Genomic DNA, 22,402 nt, shown 5'->3' with positions numbered 1-22,402 from the left:
TATTGTTGCTATCAAAGCCGTGCGTGTTATGACAACTCCTGTCAAAAGACGAAGTTGACAAGAAATAAGAAAGATAAAAGTATATTACAAGACATGCACCCATCTCATTGTCAATCTTTAGAGATAAATCATTACTTTCTTGACAGTGACACTTATTATTTTTCGTACATTAGTAAGGTGAAAAATTGTTGGTTTAGATTACATGATATGATATCAATAAAATAACAAAAATATAATATGTTTTACAGTGCAGTAATGAAAAGTACTGTGCATTGTAACTACATAATTTGCTCTCTCTCTCTCTCTCTCTCTCTCTCTCTCTCTCTCTCTCTCTCTCTCTCTCTCTCATCTTAAAATAGATTAATCGCGTTTGTCCCTTTAACTTGTGAGTCATTGGCTGAAGGGGGACGTCATATATCTATACCGATCTATCTATCTATCTTTCTATCTATATATTTATCTATCGTTCTATATATCCATTTATCTATCTATCTGTCTGTCTGTCCGTTTGTCTATCTATTTTTCATTCTTACTTTTTATTTCATTTGTCATAAAATTCTCCTTTGCTTCCCCTGTGTCCCTTACACAGACACAAACACACACACACACACACACACACACACTCTCTCTCTCTCTCTCTCTCTCTCTCTCTTTTTTTTTTTTTTTCTCTCGCTTTCTATCTGGGTGAATGTTCTAAAGAGATCTCCAATACGTACGTAAACCATGTCCATCTGCCTAACGAAAGGGGAATCGAATTTCAAAGCTGACAACGTTTCAAATAGATACTTAGTATTGGTAAACTGTATTAAGCAATTCTTACATCTTTTTCTTAGAATTATTCAACCATCGATCGATCCCTAACTCTCAATCATTCTACTGATCTGTCGTGTATAATAATCACTCCCTCTTCCCCTTCTCCCTCCTTCTCCCTTAGAATATTTATTTCATTGCAACCCAAAACCATCCACATCTACTGTTTACTTTGCACTGAGCACTGTTCATTCTTTAAAAATTATTTCAACTACGTTGTCAATGTTTCTATTCTTCTTGCAAAAACTCTAGAGTAGCTAATAACCTTATAAACGCGTAAGAAAAATGTTTGAAAGCTATGCGGAAAATGTCAATGAACCCAAGTCATCAGAAGTATTTACAAAAACTCTACAATCTTTCACTTTAGGAAAACGTTTGCACATGTTCCTAGAAAATCCGAGTCTCGCATTGCTCTAGTATTTTAAAAGTAAATGCACTTAGCAGGTTTCTTTGGGGGTGTTTCAAAATGATGAGTGGATAAGTAGCTGTCTAGGAAATGGCAGTTACCAAGGTTCTTGTTTTTAGATCGCATTGAAATGTTAAGCTGCCGTTGCTGAAAAACATACGCCGGTATTCTTTTTTCTTCAATTTTTAGAGATTTGTGTTGTAAGTATAATTTTTACCTTGAAATACTGAGAAGTATTAACTCATCGTAGACGTCAGAAAGTTGCCTATGTAGAGTCAGAAAGAATTGTCACTTTGGAATACACAAATTGGGCAATACTCTATTTATACTTATTTTCAAATCTGCTGATGACACAAATTGTTATGGGATTATTGTTGTCATGGACGCAAAATATTGTCTATTACAACAATGTTAGAACAAGTCCGTAACTGCGTTCAGTTATCAGACTCATACAACATATAATTTGATTTGTAAAGAATTACTTTTTATATCATATCGATTGTCAGGATGCAAAACAAATTTGACACGACCTGTATTTTCTATAGATAAAAGCTAATAAAGAATAAAGTTTTCCATTTTGAGCGAGTCCAAAAAATCAGCCTTTCCACTCCGGGGTATTCTAGAAGAAACGTAGATAAGCCATCAAGAAAACGTGCAATGTTTACACAAATAACCATGTTGCCCAAGTACAACAAATTGACGGCTGATAACCTCGACTCATGACAAAAAGTAAAGGTATAAACACACTCGAAACTGGTAGGTTACACTGCAATATTTAACAAAAAATCACAATCAAGGAAAGAGAGCAGAAATAATCGGAAATCTTCTTAAATCAAATGGATTTTACCGATACGATCAATAGATTTAATGGATTGCTATGGTTGACGTCTGTCCTCCAGACAATGGTGTTTCTGATCAAATTGTCTTTGACCTGAAGCTACTCGATCGATTACGTAGTTTAAAAAAGGAAATTAAATCTATGATGACCTATATGTGACATCGGACTTCACAATATTTTATTGATATCCATTGTTGTCACCCACTAAATTTCCAACGTACTTAACTTTATACCGGTTTCAACAAGAGGGCAATATTTGTTTGGGCCTCCGTCTTAACTTTGGTTGTATCAGCATAATATATTTACTGGAAGATCTGTTAGATTCAAATTCCATTTTGCATGGTAACTTTATATTTTCAAAGGTTTTTGAAGCTTATGAGTCTTGCAGGCACTAATGACAATTCAATCAAACAACATGATGATTGCCGTGTGTATTTTGTAGCGTCTTTCTCTCTTCCATGACTTAAAATTGCCATAAAACTCTAAACCAGACAAAGCTCTCCTCCACACTTATTCCATAGAACAACATAGGTGTATGAAATATTCTGGGACTCTTACCATTGTGACCAAATAAGGAGTTTTCCCACGGGGTAAAAAATAAAATGTTTAAAGTTGGGATCAACTCTGAGGTAATCAGGTTACAGTGAAATGCCTCGCCAATTCGGCCCGGCCGCTTCTTTACTTAACGATTAGAAATTGTTTTTACAGATCCCTAACTGGAGAGGGCAACTTTAACTGGCGTTTTGTGTTCCCTTTCGACTACCTTGTGGCCGAGGAGAAGATTGTCATCTCCAGGAAAGAGAACTTGTTTTCATGGGATGAGACTGAGTCAAAGATTCCTGCAAGACTTAACCTACAGGTCTGGGATGCTGACCACTTTTCTGCTGATGACTTTTTGGGTGAGTGTTATTTCGAAAGCTATTGACATCAGTAATGGGATAAGCGGAATAAAGCAGTCAGCCACAATGCCCATGGAGCCAATTTTGACATGTCTTCTATCTGTTCTTCATCTCAAAAAAACCATAATACGAGCATTGACACTACATATTAAATTCCCTTTATTCGTCACTATTGGAAATTTGTCTTTAAAGTACATAGCAATGGAAAACAGATATACCACGCTTAAGCTCAGCCGCAGTGTAGCGCCACCAATGAACTTTTCATTGTTATTAAAAAAAGAATCATTTTATTTAGAAGAATGGTTCATTTCTTGTTTTCATCAGAGAAATGATATCATACATCTTTCAGGTTCCCTAACCTTGGATCTGAATCGGTTCCCTAGAGGTGCAAAGTCCGCCAAGAAATGTACTTTGGACATGTTGAAAAATGATGGCTCAGTGCCTCAGATGTCTCTTTTCAAGCACAAACGGGTCAAAGGTTGGTGGCCATTCCACGTCAAAAATGAAGGCAGCGACGAGCTAGAACTAACGGTAAGTTATATTTAAAGAGATAAAGTAACCATGCACTGATATCAACCACAATGAATGATAAACACAATGACTATCTTGGAATAAATTGTGTGAGAACTAGATATTGAAATGAACACGTTGTTAACAATTAAATGACTTTACAAATGATTTATGTGATTAATATTCCTGGTTCGCAAATGACCAAGTGATCAAGTTAACTTATTAAATTGGCGATCCATATCGTGCACCATCTTTTTGCATAATATGCTTTTTTATTCCTTTAGCAAGAGCATAGTCCCACATTTTCTCAAAATCACGACACATGTATCACACTGATATCATCATACATTTTCTGGATGAAATATCTTCATTCATTCTAAGTATGCTAAATCGGTGGTATTCTACCGTGCCACCCGATATCACTCATGTTTATAAATATTTTATATGCCATAAATTATGATAATTTGCGAATATATATCTTAAAATACAATTTTATTGACCGGACCGTGTGTGTCTATCACAGGTGTGACGTAAAGATAAATAAATAAACCAATCCATATAGCTTTTAGATCCATGTCCTGATCGTTAACATCAGCGATAGATTCCAGTTTCAAACAAGTTTCCCACCTTATTAGGACAGTGAACTTTGAATTAGAATTATGTCTTGATTAGGTCGAGTCTGGACCTATTCATAAATGACACGAGCAGGAACTGTTCCCATTGTGAATCAATTATTGACACCTGACAACCAGGAAATCCGGAAGTCCATCCTTCATTAACTGAATGAAAGAACTTCAATGGAACTCGCGGAATGGAAATGGGTAGGGATAAATAAATATAGAATATTGAATGCTACGTCATTTCCGGTTTATTTGAACAACCAGGAAATATCAGTAATATATGGGCAGTTTGCCGATCCGGAAATATCAGTTATCCCTGGCAATGGCGATGTATTTTGCCAAATTTTCAAAGTTATAGTCCGATTTTTCAATCAAGGAATAATTCAATCAGGAAATGTGTTTAATTAAAACAGATCGAGTGTAATTCCGTAACAGCACAGTTTTATTGCGTTTTAAGAACAATTTTGTCGTTCTTAAATTCTTTCTAAAACAGTGTATTAATCAGTTCCTATCCAATACGATCATATCATAATCAGCGTAACATGCATATTTAATACTCTTGTATATTATGGTTACAAATATTGGTAACTATTTCGATAGGAAAAATTGTGTGCAATAAATTAAATTTTAATCCTAATCTCCTCCAAATTTGTCTAGCTCACACTTACACTCGCTTCACCTCTTCTTACCTCTCATTCTCCTCCTCTCATCTTACCTACACATCCATATACAGACACTCCCACAAACACGTCATAAACACACATATTAATATGTGTAAATGTTCAACCAATTCATGTTATTTCTTTGAATAGCCTTTATGCCCATCTTCCACAAAGACGGCAATGACAATGGGCTGTCATTTGATAAAGGGACTGACCACATCCGGTCAGTGACATGTCATTAAAGGCGGCTCGTTATTTTGAACAAAGAAATGTCTTCCGTGGTCAGCAGGTATACCGGAACTCAACTGGTTTCCGGTGGCATCATTTACCGAATGCAACGAACGTGTGCATCTAGGAATAGACTTATAATTTTTTTTTAATCTAAGGGAGAATAGTCTAATCCATTCAGTAACAATGTAACCAAAAATAATGAATACAAAGGTTCATGGTTATTTTAAACCCTTTTTAATGAGAGGCTCACTTTTGATCAAAATGACATCTGTTTTTAACCCTTTGTAAACAGTGTTTGGTTGTATTCTGATATCAAATCTTACCATTTTCACAGAGATGGGAGTAATCAGCAATGCGAATCGGGCAAAGTGATAATTAAATATAACATCGTTATTCAATCTCTAGGTTAAAACAATTGTACAAGGAAATGTACGAGTCCCATATTATTATGTCTCGTTTTAAAGTCTTAACTCTCTCCTTACCCATGATTTTCAGTATTTTTCCAATAATGGCAGGCTTGCCCAGCAGAAAAAACAACTTTCTGTTCTTATAAATTAAACAAAGATCATTATGATGTAAAAATAAATCTGAATAAGAAAAAATGTATATTGTGTCGTGTGGTAAGGAGAGGGTTAACAAATTCATAAATTACGACGTGTCAAGTCAACCATTTGTAATTGTAACGTTTTTTATACGTCAGCCACTGCCTGAATTCGGTATTTTGTTGGATCCAAATAAAGGCTGAAATTGAAATGTAGGATCAAATATAAATGAATATGCAATTTGAGATTGTTCTAAAGTTACAGTACTCATTCTGCACAAAAGTGGAAATTATTTCAAGTTAAATGATATTGTTTTGATCTCAAATTCACTTTCCAGCGTCACTAGAAAGAAATTCCAGTTTGGGACATCCGGTCATCTTTTTAATCATTGTTGTTTTTTCGCGTAAAAAGGTTATGTAAATGAATTCTTGTTATAACTGGATATAAGCAGCTGAAAGTTAAAATCCTGTCCAAGTGATGTGAACTAATTACAGTTTTTCCTTGAAGAGTCACCCATTTTAATGACCTTGGTCTCAGCCGTTGGCAGTCCATTCTTTTCCTTTTAACTCATAATAGAGTCGTTGAACGTCTCCAGTTTCCCAAAATGCCCGTCCTGCTTCAGCTCTCGGGAATAAAAAACATTTAAGATATTTTGGCCAGAAACGTGTCCTTCAAATATCGACCTTCCTCTTGTCAAGCCCCCTCAAAAATAGGATTTCGATGTCCCAGAATTGACAAGATGAGGATCATTCTAATCGGCCAGAAACTCATTTTACACATGAGTGCGGTGAGAGAAATGCGAGCCAAGAGCCTTCCGAATGACTCCTCATTACGTAGCTCGTACTTGAACCAAGGACCTACCAGCTCGTAGTTGAATGTCAATTCACAGTTGGAGGTCTTCATAATCTCTCGATAGAATAAACATAAGTTTTATGGGCAAAACGTTTTAATGTTTTATTATTGCGCGGCAGATATTAAAACAGCGCTGATATTCGTCACTGATTCTTTCCTTTACAATCTTAAAAGAATTTTCCACCAAAAATCTACACGGATTGCGGACAGGGAAACTCGACGTTAAACCCTCGTAGATGGAATCATATGGAATTCATTCTCGGTAGATTGTCCGTGGAAGCGATATCTAGACTTAGTAGATGGTGGACGGTTGGAGGTGGGCGGACACAACACTGGACAGCTTGTCAAAGACACGGGCTTTGATGATCATCCGCGATCATCCGCTGTATTAATTAACCTCTCATAAATCTATTGAAACTATAGAGACCTGCTGTTGGCCCTGGTATGTATGTCACAGAGAAAGGTTATGAATTGTGAACGAAATCAATTTCCGGTTCGAATGTAATATAAAAGCAGATAAATTTAAGATAAATAGACAATTAAAAAAAACAATTTGAAAAAGAGACAAACAAATAAACAAGAAAAAAAAAGAACAGCAAAAATTAAATAAAAGTGTCTATAGTTATTGTTTTATCAGTCACTATTTGTGTTTACGTGAGGAATTGATAGTAGTCTTCTCTGTAATAATTAGACTTTGTAATAGGAACCAATGAAATAACTGAATATATTTCTATTTTAAAATATATAACATATTCAATTGTCTATTGTTGATGCTGTATTAAAATGATTTTCAAAAAAATATTCAACCATCTTGCGGTTTCCATCTCCAGGTAGTCTAGTTATAAAAAAGCGCTATACCGATAGTTTATTAGCTTTGTAAGGCTTAGCCCAGGCTTATTTCGTGACAAAAGACCTTCGATGACTGATCACCCAAAGATGCAAAAAGACCTCATTAACGTTTCCATAGTAGAGGGCCCACACTGCTATTCCTCTCTAAAATTATGACTCCAAAACCATTGTCAGATGACTCTCTGGGAAAACGGTAATAATAGAACAAGACTATTATGGGCGGTTTTGGGGCGTAGCCAATCTGTCTCCTCGGCTCTAATTTAGGCTTATAAATCAAACCGCGTCCCTGGTTTATAATTCAGTAGTTAAAGATGGCCGAAGCTCGCAAACTTTAAAGGAAAAAGGACGAAAACTATCTGCATTGGTAGGCGAAGTCCAGGAATCGCAAAGGAAGGAAAAGACACTTGGAGAACTGACGCATTCTAAGAAAACATCGTCTATTTTGCCCAGGGGACAAAGTCGTTACTTCAGATGTGGATAAATACAGATGATCTCCAACATGTCCCAAATTTTACATGAGATTTCAAAAATATAGGAGAATAGGAGAATAGGAGAATAGGAAATAGGAGAAAAAAAATTATCGACTTTTTCCAAAATTGTAGATACGATAATGAGCTATAAGATATGATAATAACTTCACTATGTATTTTGATGGATACGCTTTTACAAACTCGTTATCAAATTATATATTATGTCAATGAGAAGCCACTCCTTCCTCACTTCTTGTTCAAAATTCCTTGGAGGTGTGTAACCAGTCCTCCGGACAATGCATAATTACGACATATTGAATCATAAGGCAGCATAACTATTTTAGTATCAGGATGTATAGGCAAATTCTTATGATTACGGGACGTTAAAGAGCGTGGATGGAGTATCTTTATTGACGACCAGCATTTACTTAGTTTAGAAAGTAGGATGTTATCCCTCTGAAACTAGGAGATCAGTTGCAAAAGGTATGTATCCAGTCCTTCGGAGGACTGGTTTCACACTCCCAAGGAACTTGGAACCAGTGACTTGACGTCTAACCATTGCACCCTATATAGCTTATATTCTCATGATGACAAAATGATTATAACGCTAGGCACAAAAATCACATCGTGAAATGTTCCAGTAACTCTCACTGCTAGCACCACGTCATTGAAATTTGAATTTTAAAAATTGTTTCGACCACTGGTGCCCTGCAAGTTTGAGATGTGTACCTTTATTGCAACTGACATTGCGCCAAATAATTGTGCTGGAAAGTCGTGCACCCATTCACTTCCACGTTACAAATTCCATTTTCACGCAAATTCAGTGATTTTGTAATCATGAGGTCTGAGGTTAGATTCCCAGTCGAGGAAGACTGGTTTTAAGAATGGTTTATTTTCTTGTATTTTTCTCTCTTGCTTTTACTGGCACCGTTTCATTCACACTTGTTCAGGTCTTTCAGGATTTTGTTAGAATAGGTAACTGTCATGTTTCCCCATCATTCTGTTTCCCAACCAGTTAGGCTATTGAAATTGAGCATGAGGCTTCGGCCATAGACTTGAATTTTTAATTTCTTTTAAATTAACTGAGTTTCAGCGTTTTTATAGGATACACCTTTTATTGTGTTACAGTATAAAACAAATCTTAAGCAATATTTGTTGAAAATGCCAAATATTGTTAAAGGTAATACTTTTCTAATTATATTTAAACCGCTGGATTAGAAATTTGAAACAAGCGGGTGAGCGTTCATTGCTATTGATGTTGCTTTTTAGACAAAGATGTAACATAACACTTCTGCGGCTAGAATTTTCTTTGGAATATTTATTTATTTCGTTCTTTATTTTTCAAAGATAAATCAAAACGAGGCAGATGGTGTCTTAACTCATTTCATTGGCAAAAGCTGATTCTTCATAGAGAAAACAATCTTAAAATACAAAATAGAATAGAATTAGTGCGGGAGGGAGGGGGAGGAGGGGGGGAGAAGAAGAAGGAGAAGAAGAGGAGGAGGAGGAGGAAGAGGAGGAGGAGAAGAAGAAGAAGAAGAAGAAGAAGAAGAAGAAGAAGAAGAAGAAGAAGAAGAAGAAGAAGAAGAAGAAGAAGAAGAAGAAGAAGAAAAAGTAGTAGTCGAAGAAGAAGAAGAAGAAGAAGAAGAAGAAGAAGAAGAAGAAGAAGAAGAAGAAGAAGAAGAAGAAGAAGAAGAAGAAGAAGAAGAAGAAGAAGAAAAGAAGAAGAAGAAGATGATGATGATGATGATGATGATGATGATGATGATGATGATGATGAAGAGGTGGATGAGGAGGAGGAGGAGAAGGAGGATGAGGAGGGGAAGGAGGAGGAGGAGGAGGCGGAGGAGGTGAAGCTAAGTAGAGACTAAGAAGGGCATGAAGCACAGATTTGTCCAAAAGTAAAGAAGAGGAATTATAAGAGGAAAAAAGACGGAGATGGGCTTTTTTTTAAATCCATTTTTCCTGTGCATTTTATACGATTTTTGAAATTCAAAATATTTGCTAGATATCTTTAAGAATGAGGACGATGAAAAATAAGAATAAGAAAAAGAAGAAAGAGGAGGAGGAGGAGAAGAAGAAGAAGAAGAAAAAGAAGAAGAAGAAGAAGAAGAAGAAGAAGAAGAAGAAGAAGAAGAAGAAGAAGAAGAAGAAGAAGAAGATTAACAATAGAGCTGGGATTGTGACGGATGGTGTTAATAATCGCCCATATAATACGATATGATTAAAATAATTACACATTTCACATCGATTCTATTATAGTGCTGATTTCTTTGGCTGTCTGCTCTTGCTGACTTTTGTCGCGACCTAAGGCTGAGTAATGTTTCAAAATTAATGTTCGTAAAAAAATAATATTAGAAAAACTGAAAACTAACGTATAATTGCTTCAGGTAATTAAATAAACTGATTTTATTTTGTTAAGAAAACAATTATATTTTTCGTATACTTTTTATGACGTTTTTCCATTCCATTGTTTAAAGTTGTTGCTTAACTTTTTCTTATTATTTTTATTTCACTTTTGAGCTTTCGATTTCCACGTAATGTTTTTTTATATATTACAAAACACACACACACGCATACACACATACACACACACACACACACACACATGGGATGAAAATAGATGTTTTTAAAAGTTTTAAACAGTGAGCATCAAGCAATATAAACATTTGAAAAATCTCTTGATAACGCAATTAGAAACCCATCTAGAACATGTTTAATATTTCACGTAGTTTTACTATTATCAAATTGAATTATAGTCTTCATTCCGCCTTTTTCATGACATAACCAGGTAGGATGGGATCGGGTTTCATCAACGGGTTTTCCCATCATATAGAAGTCTCTTATAGACTAAATCTCAAAGACATTAATTTTTTAAAATGACATCGTAGCCAAATAATATTGTACCAATTTATTTTCTTGATATGAATGTTTGCACTTTTGAATTACCTCCCATCTTTACTACTCCTTATAAATGATCTTACTTCCTACATTTGTACTACATATTACAAATCGATTCTATAATTTCAATATGGATCATCCATGTACTGCCGTTGAGCAATTTATGAGGATATAGATATTAAACATTGTGCTAGGAACCAGTGGCGGTTCTAGCCTATTTACAGTGGTTGGGCAAAGATGATCCGGTCATATATATATATATATATATATATATATATATATATATATATATATATATATATATATATATATATATATATATATATATTATTTATTTATTTATTTATTTTTTTTAATTATAATTTTTTTTTCACCTTTAAAAAAAATATTTCAACCACAAATAATCACATTCACAATGAAATGACAATACCAGTAGATTTTAATTATTCCAAACGTAATCAAAAAATAATCACGAAAGAGAATACAACTAAAAACTAAAGCGAAGAGACATAATGCGACAACACCTTGACAACAGAAGTCCATTTCATTCACTCGAAAAATTAAAGAGATGCTTTAATCCCTCAACGGCGAGATTAATATTTCTGTTACATTACTGGTTTTCAGTAGTATGTAGTAACCTTAAAGTTTTCATCGAGAAGCAACAACAGCGATATGACTCGAGTTTCATTCAGAGCTGAAATTGCATCATTTTTACTGCTGTCTTGGTGGTTAGAATGATTGTGCCGGTGGTGGTAGTGGTTGGAATAGTGGTAGCGGTGGTGGTGGTGGTGGAGGAGGAGGAGGAAGACGAGGCGGTGAGGGAGGATGTAATTATGATAGTGGTTTTGGTGGTGCTGTTGGTTAGAATGATAGTTGTGGAGACGATTGTTGTACTTGTTGTTAATATTGTTGTTGTTGTTGTGTTGTTGTTGTTGTTGTTAATGATGATGATGATGATGATGATGATGATGATGATGATGATGATGATGATGATGATGATGATGATGATGATGATGATGATGACAACCACGATGTCGTCGACAATGATGGTTACCACCATACGATATTACAAAGTTTATTTAATCTTAGGCTTTCGCCAATAATTCACACAATACAATTAAGACAAAAGAATGTTATCAATCTCTCCTCATGCATTCGTTATACTATCACAATAACGACCGTGTTATCTTTACTCCTTCCCAATGCTATCTATACAAGAGTGCTATGCTCCTTCCCCAACCAACCCCTAGCTTCCCGCCTCTTCGTCGCGAACTATCTTATGTATGTATTAGCTTCAGGACGGGCAAGTACGGAATCTGCCCACCCTTCCTTTAAACGTCTTTATTTCCTCTATAACTTAGAATTCAACTCTCTCCTTACTCAGAAGAGTATTTCTCGTATACTAATTCAATTGTTGAGAAAACCAAAATGGTGGTTGTATTAATATTTATTTAGTCGTGACTTTTGAATAAAATGTTTTGTTTTATTAGAGGAAATACAATAGAAAATTACATTGTTTTGCAAAATTATTTAGTCTGGCAATAAAAATACAGCGGTAATTACTTTAAGAATAATAAAAAAAAGAACTAACAAATTAATTTGTTAAAAAACAAAAACAAAAAAACAACAAAAAACAAATAAGAAAACAATTTAAATAAATGAGTTTTGAGAAGTACTTAAAGAAAACGAGAAAAAAAAAAAGAAATAATTTAAATGGATAAACAAAATATAAAAACAACACAAATTAATACTAAATTGATATAATATTAGTAAGTTAATAAATTTAATTCAATACTGGAACCTTCCCAAAGTCATTACATCAATGGTACCAGCACAAGTAAGGCAATAAATAAGAAAAAGTTCGTTTGCCAAAAGCTCTATTCAGTGTTCACTGGTTATTAAGGTGGGCTCATTTGAATTAGCCCGACCTAGTACTAGAGAGGCCAGACAGCAAAAATCGGAGTTAGTTCACCGTCAGGCGACGTGACGATGAGATGACGATGTGGGCGGAGTGGAGTGGTTGGGGAGGGGAGGGGGGGGGTGTTGATAAAAAGAACAGGAGCGTATCCTGGTTTATGCATTACGGGTGCATGGTCATTCGCAATCTATCAAAAATACACACAAATTGATTTCAGTACGAAGTATCAAGTTTAAGTAGTAACTTTTGAAATTATCTAATTTAGATTTGATTATTTCTGACCTGGTAATACAGCTTATAACTTGAAAAAAACAGGCTGGTATTTGCCCACCCTGCCCATTATTACCAGCCGTCCCTGCTAGGAACAGACAAAAATACTAAAATTGGGACCCACGATCAAGTTGATACAAATTGTAAAAATCCGAATGCCGTCATCCGATATCTTGCCAATACAATCATCGCCCCGTTCTCCTAAAATCGGTCAAAGGATGAGTAGACATAAACGTATGGTATACCTCTCTTCTATCAACACAATCATAAAGAGGGATGGTTTTTCGGACCGGAAGCAAGAAATATTTTCTGGGTTTTGTTTTCACCTCTGCTTTGTCTGGAATTGTATCCTCATCAATGTTCATGTTGTTTCACGAGCACCATCATAACTATATTCCATCTAAAACAACGTCGTATACTAAACTGTTGTACTCACCTTCGTCCTCAGGGTAAAGTAGAGGCTGAATTACATTTGATGACTTCTGATGAGGCAGAGAAACATCCCGCTGGATTGGGACGCTCTGAGCCAGAACCTTTGGAGAAGCCAAAGTGAGTAAAAACAACAGCTTGTCTAACCCTATTTAAAATGATGTTAGTATTTTAGTAAAATGTTATAGTATGACTTAGGAGATAGGCTGTTCATGGTATTACAGGTAGGAAAACAAATCTCTTAATATGATATAAATAAACTATATGATATCTATATTTTCAAATGTACCAATTTACACATTATGGCATTGTTATCTTTAAAAGATATTTGTTATTTTGGGTGGACGGCTAAGGAGAAGAGTTGAAATGGAAATTGAAGAAATGGATTAGGAATTACAACTATATCGAGGAATCAGCAGCTCGTGTCTTCTCCTTGAACAAGAAATTAAGCTCCTATTTCTCAGTTTGCGATCAATCTTTTCTTAAGGTAGTACTTCCCGAAGACGATTTCCATTTTCTCGAGATGATTAGAAATATTGAGTCTCATTCAAATGTTATGTTCAATTTATTATATAATATTGTATTTTCTCCAAAAATTCCAGCCGACCGGACTCTTCCTTCATGTGGTTCATGAACCCATTCAAATCTCTGCGATACATCCTGTGGCACAACTACAAATGGGTTATCATCAAGATCCTCATTGTCCTCCTCCTCACTGTTCTCATCGGGTTGTTCTTTTACTCTATGCCTGGGTACACCGTCAAGAAGATCTTCAACGCTTAAGATCAAACGTCAAGAGTCAAATTTCAAGGTCACATGTTCCACCATTATCGCCAAGATGGTCAATGTTCTCTCGGTCATCCTCTACGTTAGACTTTTCTTCCTTTTGATATCCTCAAGTATCGTGTTTTTAAAACGTACTTACCCACTAATGATATTGAAAGCATTGATAGTTTTATCGTTATGGCCATCATCATTTTGAACACAATTCATACTCAGCATCGTCATCATAAATGCCGTTAAAATACCATTCCATAATTATTGTCCCTCTTCTAGTGTCAACAGCATTCCTTCTATGTTCCTTTCCCCATTCCTCTTTAACTCCCCCTTGAACACACCTTCATCTACTACTACTACTACTACTACTACTACTACTACTACTACTACTACTACTACTACTACTACTACTACTATTACTACAACTTCTGCAACTATTTCTACTACTACTACTACTACTACTACTGCTACTACTACTACTACTACTACTACTACTACTACTACTACTACTACTATTACTACAACTTCTGCAACTATTTCTACTACTACTACTACTACTACTACTACTACTACTACATACTACTACTACTACTACTACTACTATTACTACAACTTCTGCAACTATTTCTACTACTACTACTACTACTACTACTACTACTACTACTACTACTACTACTACTACTACTACTACTACTACTACTTCTTCTACTATTACTACTGTACTACTACTGTTGCTGTTCTTTTTCCATCTCTTTATTTTTTTTTCTCCTTCCTCTTCTTCCTGCCCTTCTTTGTCTTCTTCTTCTTCTTCTTCATTTCTTCTTCTCCTTCTGCCTTTTGCTGTTACAATTCAATATCATATTTTATATGTTCTGTTGTTTCATTTGATTTATTCGTTTTATTGTTATGATTTGTTGACAAATTGCGTACTCTGTATGATGAATTGTTATGAACCAAAGTAGAATCACATACATACATACTACATACATACATACATACATACATACATACATACATACATACATACATACATACATACATACATACATACATACATACATACATACATACATACATACATACATACATACACACACACACATACATACATACATACATACATACATACATACATACATACATACATTTCATACATACATACATACATACATACATACATACATACATACATACATACATACATCTATACATACATACATACATACATACATACATACATACATACATACATACATACATACATACATACATACATACATACATACATACATACATACATACATACATACATACATACATACATACATACATACATACATACATAACATACATCATACATACATACATACATACATACATACATACATACATACATACATACATACATACATACATACATACATACATACATACATACATACATACATACATACATACATACATACATACTTTGATAATGATAAAATAGTGTAAACTGTCTGTCGTGAAGGACCATGTTGTTAGATCTTCCGAAAACCTTCGACCCAACACTTATGTTATACCCCATGCTTAGCAATAGAGGTCGTGTAATTTAATATTAAAGATGAGAATGATTACCATTGAAAGGTCCCTGAGACAATACATTTTCATGTATATATTATCCTTTAATTCACTTATTTGGGTTGTTGCTGGCTCAAGACTGGCGGTGCTCTGTAAGGGACGGACAAACCTGTTTCTGTATAAACCTATACAGTACATTGTTTTTATCGTTTATTTATGTCTACTTTAAACTCAAGAATTAGTTGAGCCCAATGTGTTTATTATATGCTTGTTAATAATTTGATTAAATTGGATTTATGCACAATTTTAAACATTTAAAAAAATATTGTTATATATTATATTTGTCAAATCCGTGTACCAGCATCTCACAGGCCTAAGATAATCTACGATTATGAATTGGTCAACGCTGTTACTAAACAGCCACTGATAATGTAAAATACCGTTGTTATAATATAATATTATGTTGTCATAAAAGCATTACAGCTTATCTTTGGTGACAGAATGGATACATTACGCGGATATTTTATTTATCCCACTCATCTTCATCAAAAGAATATCTGGATCCTGGCCATATCCACCTTTACACGCCTACCAGCCATCAGCTAGTTCTCCCATTTTGTGAGCATGTATCACAATCATTTAACACAGTGACGCTTAAAACTACACTGGTGCATTGCATTATTAGATCGTCTTTATAAAAAGGGGGCGAAGTGGTTAATGCATTGCACTGTGGTCCGGAAGGCCTCGGGTTTGAGCCCCGTTTCAGGCACTTTCGTTTTTTTTTCATTGGGCAAGATAATAACGCACAGTTTGCTCACTTTGGACAACATAGGTGACTCCTGTTGACTTCAGCCATCTTGTTTGATGATCCTTCATGGGATGCCTGGGCGGTGGTATCTAATGATGTCGTGGCGGAAGGCGTAATTTATTAATTTTTTTAAAAGTAAAGAAATAGTGAACAATCTTTATGAGTCTGGAAGGCCCATATTTTGGGGTGGTCGACATTTTTAGGATAGCGAGTAATAACAAGGCTCGGATCCAAACACATAATTCAACATGTAGGTGGATTATAATATCGAAATTTACTCATGTTATATCCATTTCTTTTTTTAATCTCTTCTTTGTTACTGACCAATTTATGACCTCGTTTCGGAACTGAGACCGAGGCGTTCACTGTACAGAGGACCTTTTTTATTTTAAATTATTTTTTCTCAATATCAATGTTGCAATGCTAGTAATTTCTTCCCTTATACTTTGTCAAATATTCTAGTTTGGGGGATTTAGATAAAATTTCTGTTTAAAAAATACAAAGGAAATTACATTTAAAAAAATTAAAACCTGGTATTTTCTTCTTTAAAATAATATACCCTAAGTGAATCAAAACGGCGATCAAGACTTAACGATGCTAACTTTATAGTTTGCCTTTTTCTCATTACCTTATGTTCATAACAAGTTTAACTAATGATACAGTTTATTTTACCGTTTCTTTACTCTGATATGTTGATTACCTGTGATAGACAAAATAACCCCTCAGTGGACATCGAAATGTATGATGACTAATTTATTTACTTATATTTAATTGTGTTATAATTTCCACACCGGGAGTTCCGAAACACACCTCATGATCTCTTTATAATTGTAAATATCATATTATTCACAATAAATACCTTCATCTGTGTGTGATTCCATACCCAATACTACGGTCTGAACTTTACATAACCTGATTACTTTGTAAACCAAGCTCATCAAAATTGGCTGTGATCATTTTGAATTAGATAGAAGTGATGAAACGGATTATTTCTTAACTTTATCAAATTTGAAATGTTCATTTGAAACAACAGTCTAACACCGTTAATTCGAAATGTTTTTGAGGATAAATTCATAATTTTTTAGTCTGATTTTAATTCTGGCTGATATGTGATATTAACGTAAACACCAATATAGATTTTTATTTAATTATCTTTTGTCAACTTTTCTCGCCATCCACAAATGTTGCATTCCTCATTATTGATGCTATTTTAGCTAAAGTACTCACACCATCCCCCAACTAGATATAACTTTGTGTAACGTCAAATGTTCATTGTTTATTTGATATAATTTAGTGAGAACTAATCATGAAAATGGCTGCCTAAAAATGATAACAGTGAGTGACGTTAATTTTGTTCCTTCTATAGGAATATTCAAAACGGTCTGTCATGACTCCTGTGAGCCACATAATAATGACGATTTGATCAGTGACGTTGAACGTATACCAATTAGTTCATAAACTGTGTAATCCTATTTTGTTGATCAAATAAATACCAAACGATTAATATTCTCATGCTTCTCAAGACTCTGGTGTAAAAAGTAATCTACGACAGTCAGGAAAAGTTGATTGCAAACTACTCGTTAAACAGGTTGCATCACTGGCAGGTTATCGTGTACGTGAAGGAAATCGGATACGTTGTAGCATATTCCTGATACTAAAATGATAATTGTGGCCATCCATAGTCATGTCCTTCTTTAAGGTTTGTCTTTTTTGCAGTCAGATCCACTGATTAGAATTAACGGTGTTTGACTGTATTATACTTTCGCAATACGAAAGGATGTTGAATATTCGATGTCTTACATTTACTCTTCATTATTTACAATTTATATTTATCTTGTTCTCACGGATTTTCTGCATTATCCTTTTATTCACAACTGGTGTTATAACAATGTAACAATGATGAAATGTGTGATGATTATTCCTATTTGAATAGTGCAATCATGGATCTAAGAGTAAAATCAGGGAAAATAGTTCCTGAAAAAGATTGAGAAATAATTGACTAACTTATGAGTTTTAAGCTTTTTAAATGGCGGGGCGTCAATTTAAAAGTTGGTCAGCGATTCCTTTGTGTTGAACATGATATCATTTACAAACCTCCTTACTGATAATCAGAAATATCGTTTAGGTTTCTCGTGTGTGCTTAGTAGAGGTTGATGATTGTGAAGATGTTAGAATATTTCGAGATCGATCTCGCTCCTTTTTGCGCGAGTGCTCTACCAACTGAGTTATCGGGAAACCCAATATTGACAAACGCTAGCTATACTTCATTTGTCAACCAAAAACATCAATCAATCATTCATGATTTTATCGACTCATTGTGTTACGGGTTTTAACATTGTAATTATTGCTCATAATGCCAAGAAGGTACGCAATCCACTAAGCTGTTTAGTCTCTGGTGTTTCTACCTTAAAACAGTAACATTTGTACTTATTCACCAAGGCAGTAGAAAAACAGATGCTGCTGAAATGCTGTGGCAACAAGAGCAATCATAATATAGCCTTCTTGAAAAAAAAAAACCATTTTACTTGTAGCCAGATTTTTAAAATAATAGTCGTCCTTCAGCGCCCAATGAGCTAAAGCGAGAAATAGATAAAAGTAAATACTTGCTACCATTTGGATATGACGTCAGACTATCGAAAAAAGCTTTCCAGCAGATCCAACTGACCAGCTACTCAATCACTGCTAGTGGGACAGGAGGGTCAGAAAAAAACCTCGCCTTCCAACGGAATCGAAAGTATTCTTCAGTGTAATGTTACATTAATCTCATTCTCTCCACAATATGGACTATAATTTACCCATGGAACTGCTCTTATAATATTAAAGAATATATTATATATATTACAGAAAGCTACGGTGATCGTCACACTGTATCGTTTTTAATGAACATAGATGGATGGGAAATAAGCAAGAGAAAAATATGAAAAGGTGTGTTGTACCATTTGAGTCAAATTATTTTTACTCCAATATTTTGGAAGAGGTGGTTTTCATTCCAACTTTTAAAAAAAAACCATAACTCCTATGAAATCTAAAATGGATTTTACCTCGATGTTAAATTGGCCCTAATGGGAAAACGCTCTTTGTCCAACAAAATCACCAACAACTTTAAGAAAAAAAAATTTTGGACGAAAAATTGCTGAGTTAGTTTGATGTGATATTATCATCGACACTCGAAGATTTATTCACAAAGAAAATACATGTTCTGTTCTGTCGTACCTTGTATAAAACAAACACTCGTATTTTTAAAAAAAACTTATCCTTAAAATATCGATCAGGTAAGTCCCAGGTCTGAGAGTTTCTCGATCGATATTTAAAGGACGAATTTTCTGGCCAAAATTTTTAATGCTGTTTTTCAGGGCACGGCAGAATTGCCTCTTTCATCAGACTAATTTTCTTATGTTCATTAACTAATCGTTTCAGTAAATAATGACTTGACTTCCATTCAACTGGTCGTTAGGTAAAAATCTATATACTGTTGCTCATTTTGCGACGCTGCACTGCGGCTGGCGCTTGTTGTTTCAGCCTTTTTGTTTGTTTGTTTGAATACCACTTGATCCATTTAAGGAGTTTTATTAATGACTGTTATTGTTGAGCTGCTTTTCTTGGAGTTATAATTTATTGATTGTCTATAAAAAATCATTGCAAATTAGTTTCATTATGCAGTTCAATATGAATTACCCAGGTCCTAAGACTACTGAAAGCGATATAAAGCAATTTGATAACAAGAAAAGAAATAGTTTTATCAATGTTATTCTATATGATATTGTATACAATTATCCTGTTGTTTTACCCCTCTGTTGACCACACTTTATTTTAATTATGATTACGCAGTTGATTTTTTTTTCTAAATTCAATGTTATTCAAATGATCTTTTAAATCTATTCATTTATGTAAATATTCCAGTGCATCTACATTCACTTTTTGCTATTTTGATTTAATCATTTTACATCTATTTGTTTTATGTATAATGATCTCAACCATCAATTTCTACGTGAGCTGTCTATCACATGTCACAAGTCACATGCCGCAAGCCACATGTCACAAGTCACAAGTCACATGCCATAAGTCACATGTCACAAGTCACAAGTTCAAGATATATTTGTTGGGATAATGCAACATTTTATGAAAGTAAAATTTAAAGAAATGGAGCTTTAAAAATTCGAATCGATACGAGAAGCTTAATAATGTCTAAATTTGTAGCTCTTGAAAGTATTCTCCACAATTCACATTCAATTGCAATATGAATTCTTATTTACCGAATAGACAAGATCATATAGAGGGAATGCGCTGGATGTTTCGATTCAAAATAAAGGACGGGGTAGCCGGGTGGTTTTTGTATCGAACTGTAACCTGGATGTCCTGAGTTCGAAATTCGCTTTCGGCACTTCTGATTTTCCTTGCTTTAGGTGGAGTTATTAACCCTCAACTTACTTAGTAATATTATTTATTGGGACCATTTTGACGCTTTTCTTAAACAAAAAAAAACTGTTTTACATAATATAGATCTAGAATGTCTTTCGAGTTTACGGCGTCTCGGGTAAGCCAAGAATAATGAGTACCTAGTTATTCACAGGGGCATATTATGGGCATGGTACATCATATTATAAATAAACTATCATCATAAACTATGCTCATCTTCATCAGCGTCAGGGTTGGGGAGGGGGAGGGCTTGGAATATGCAATGCAATTCTGAAGTACTTGAAATAAATACTCGTATTTAAAATTTAGGCAGAAATCTCATCCTTCATACATCGATCAATTAAAATGACCCTCATCTTGGCATGGCATGATGAATATCATTTTAATCAATCGATATCTGAAGGACACGTTTTCTGGCCAACATTTTAGATAATCAGAGTACGGCTGAATTGACTATGGACCATTAAAAAAATTCAAACCAGATAACAATTATCGGTAGGAAGACTTCTTTTATCTTATCATTCAAGAGAAATGTTTAAATTGTATTCTATCGGTAACAGGTCGTAACATTCATGTCTATTGGGATATGTCAAGAATTTCATCATGAGTATCATTAATTATTCATTTAGAAACGTTGCCGGTTCATTGGTGACGCTATGTTCTTATTTTGTATTTACCGAACCAACCAGGTTGGTGATTTCTAGTTATTGTGAAATTTACTGCAATTTGACATCTCACAAATGCTATGAGACATAATACACTGGAACTTTGATTAATAGAATGAATCGTGGTGGTACTTATCATTAATGCAATTGACTAATAATAGCTCACACATGATATGGAGCTATGTGTGTCTACGATATTTCGACTTCTCTCACGTGCAATGCAAAATGCTATTAAGACAATAGATTAAATGACATTTAAGCCCCAACTTACCACTACCATATATATTTATGTTTTATTAAAGCGTGGTTTAATTTGTCAAGTAAAAAAGCCACCATATCCTACTTCACCACAAAATTGAACTTATTAAGCCCATAAGTAATATATTATTTTCTTCAAAAAGCTGATACAAACGGATAATTCTAGAAGACATTTCATGACTACGAATTTGACAAAAATTGCTGCAGATTTCACTAAAATCGGTTTTGATTATAGCCACGAATTGTAAATTGAATGCTATGCTCTTTTGGCAACACAAAAATGTGTTAAAATTGAGTTGAAAGACAACTCTGTCGTGGAATTTTTGCCAGAAAACTTTAACTTACCATTCGATAGAAAAGCACGACATCTAAATTGTTAAGTTAAAAAACTCTCTCAGGTTTGAGACTTTCTGGCAAGCTAGAAGTCAATCTGGCCAAGTGAGAAGAAGGTGATATGTCAGAAAACATTACAACTCTAATCTAGCGAGATCTTCGAAATAATTTCCTTTTGCTTTCCTTGGCCTGAATTACGTATAAAAAAATGTCAATCACGCTACACGCGCTTACACTACAGTTTATCTTATTTCAGGTTCTTATTAAACAAAACAATACAAATAAAAAATAAAAAAAACTGAAAACTTGGACTGATCACTGACTCTTAAAAATGTTTTTTTTCTCTTTCTTTTGAATGAAGTCCAAGCATAACGCAAA

At 34.4% G+C, this 22,402-nt stretch overlaps 1 protein-coding gene and 1 pseudogene across 7 annotated transcripts in view; one reads left to right on the top strand and one right to left on the bottom strand.

Annotated features, from left to right (window-relative positions):
• LOC144978626 (otoferlin-like) overlaps window positions 1–22,322 on the top strand; it is a 249,745-nt gene extending 227,423 nt beyond the window's left edge. For all 7 annotated transcript variants that reach the window (XM_078924954.1, XM_078924969.1, XM_078924936.1 and 4 more), the window contains 4 exons: window positions 2,763–2,953; window positions 3,303–3,484; window positions 13,227–13,327; window positions 13,810–22,322. In XM_078924954.1, the coding sequence (XP_078781080.1) occupies window positions 2,763–2,953; window positions 3,303–3,484; window positions 13,227–13,327; window positions 13,810–13,990 (655 nt within the window). In that variant the 3' untranslated portion in view covers window positions 13,991–22,322. The remainder of the gene's footprint in view (window positions 1–2,762; window positions 2,954–3,302; window positions 3,485–13,226; window positions 13,328–13,809) is intronic.
• Window positions 5,673–11,841, bottom strand: LOC144963478 (uncharacterized; annotated as a pseudogene).
• Window positions 22,323–22,402: the final 80 nt, after the last annotated feature.

Source organism: Berghia stephanieae, chromosome 1 (genome assembly GCF_034508935.2).
Source record: "Berghia stephanieae isolate SIO BIC M18660-M18661 chromosome 1, UCSD_Bste_1.3, whole genome shotgun sequence".
In the NCBI taxonomy this organism is placed as follows: Eukaryota; Metazoa; Mollusca; class Gastropoda; order Nudibranchia; family Aeolidiidae; genus Berghia; species Berghia stephanieae.
The sequence above is the reverse complement of the archived record's forward strand: the minus strand, read 5'-3'. Positions and strand labels throughout refer to the sequence as shown.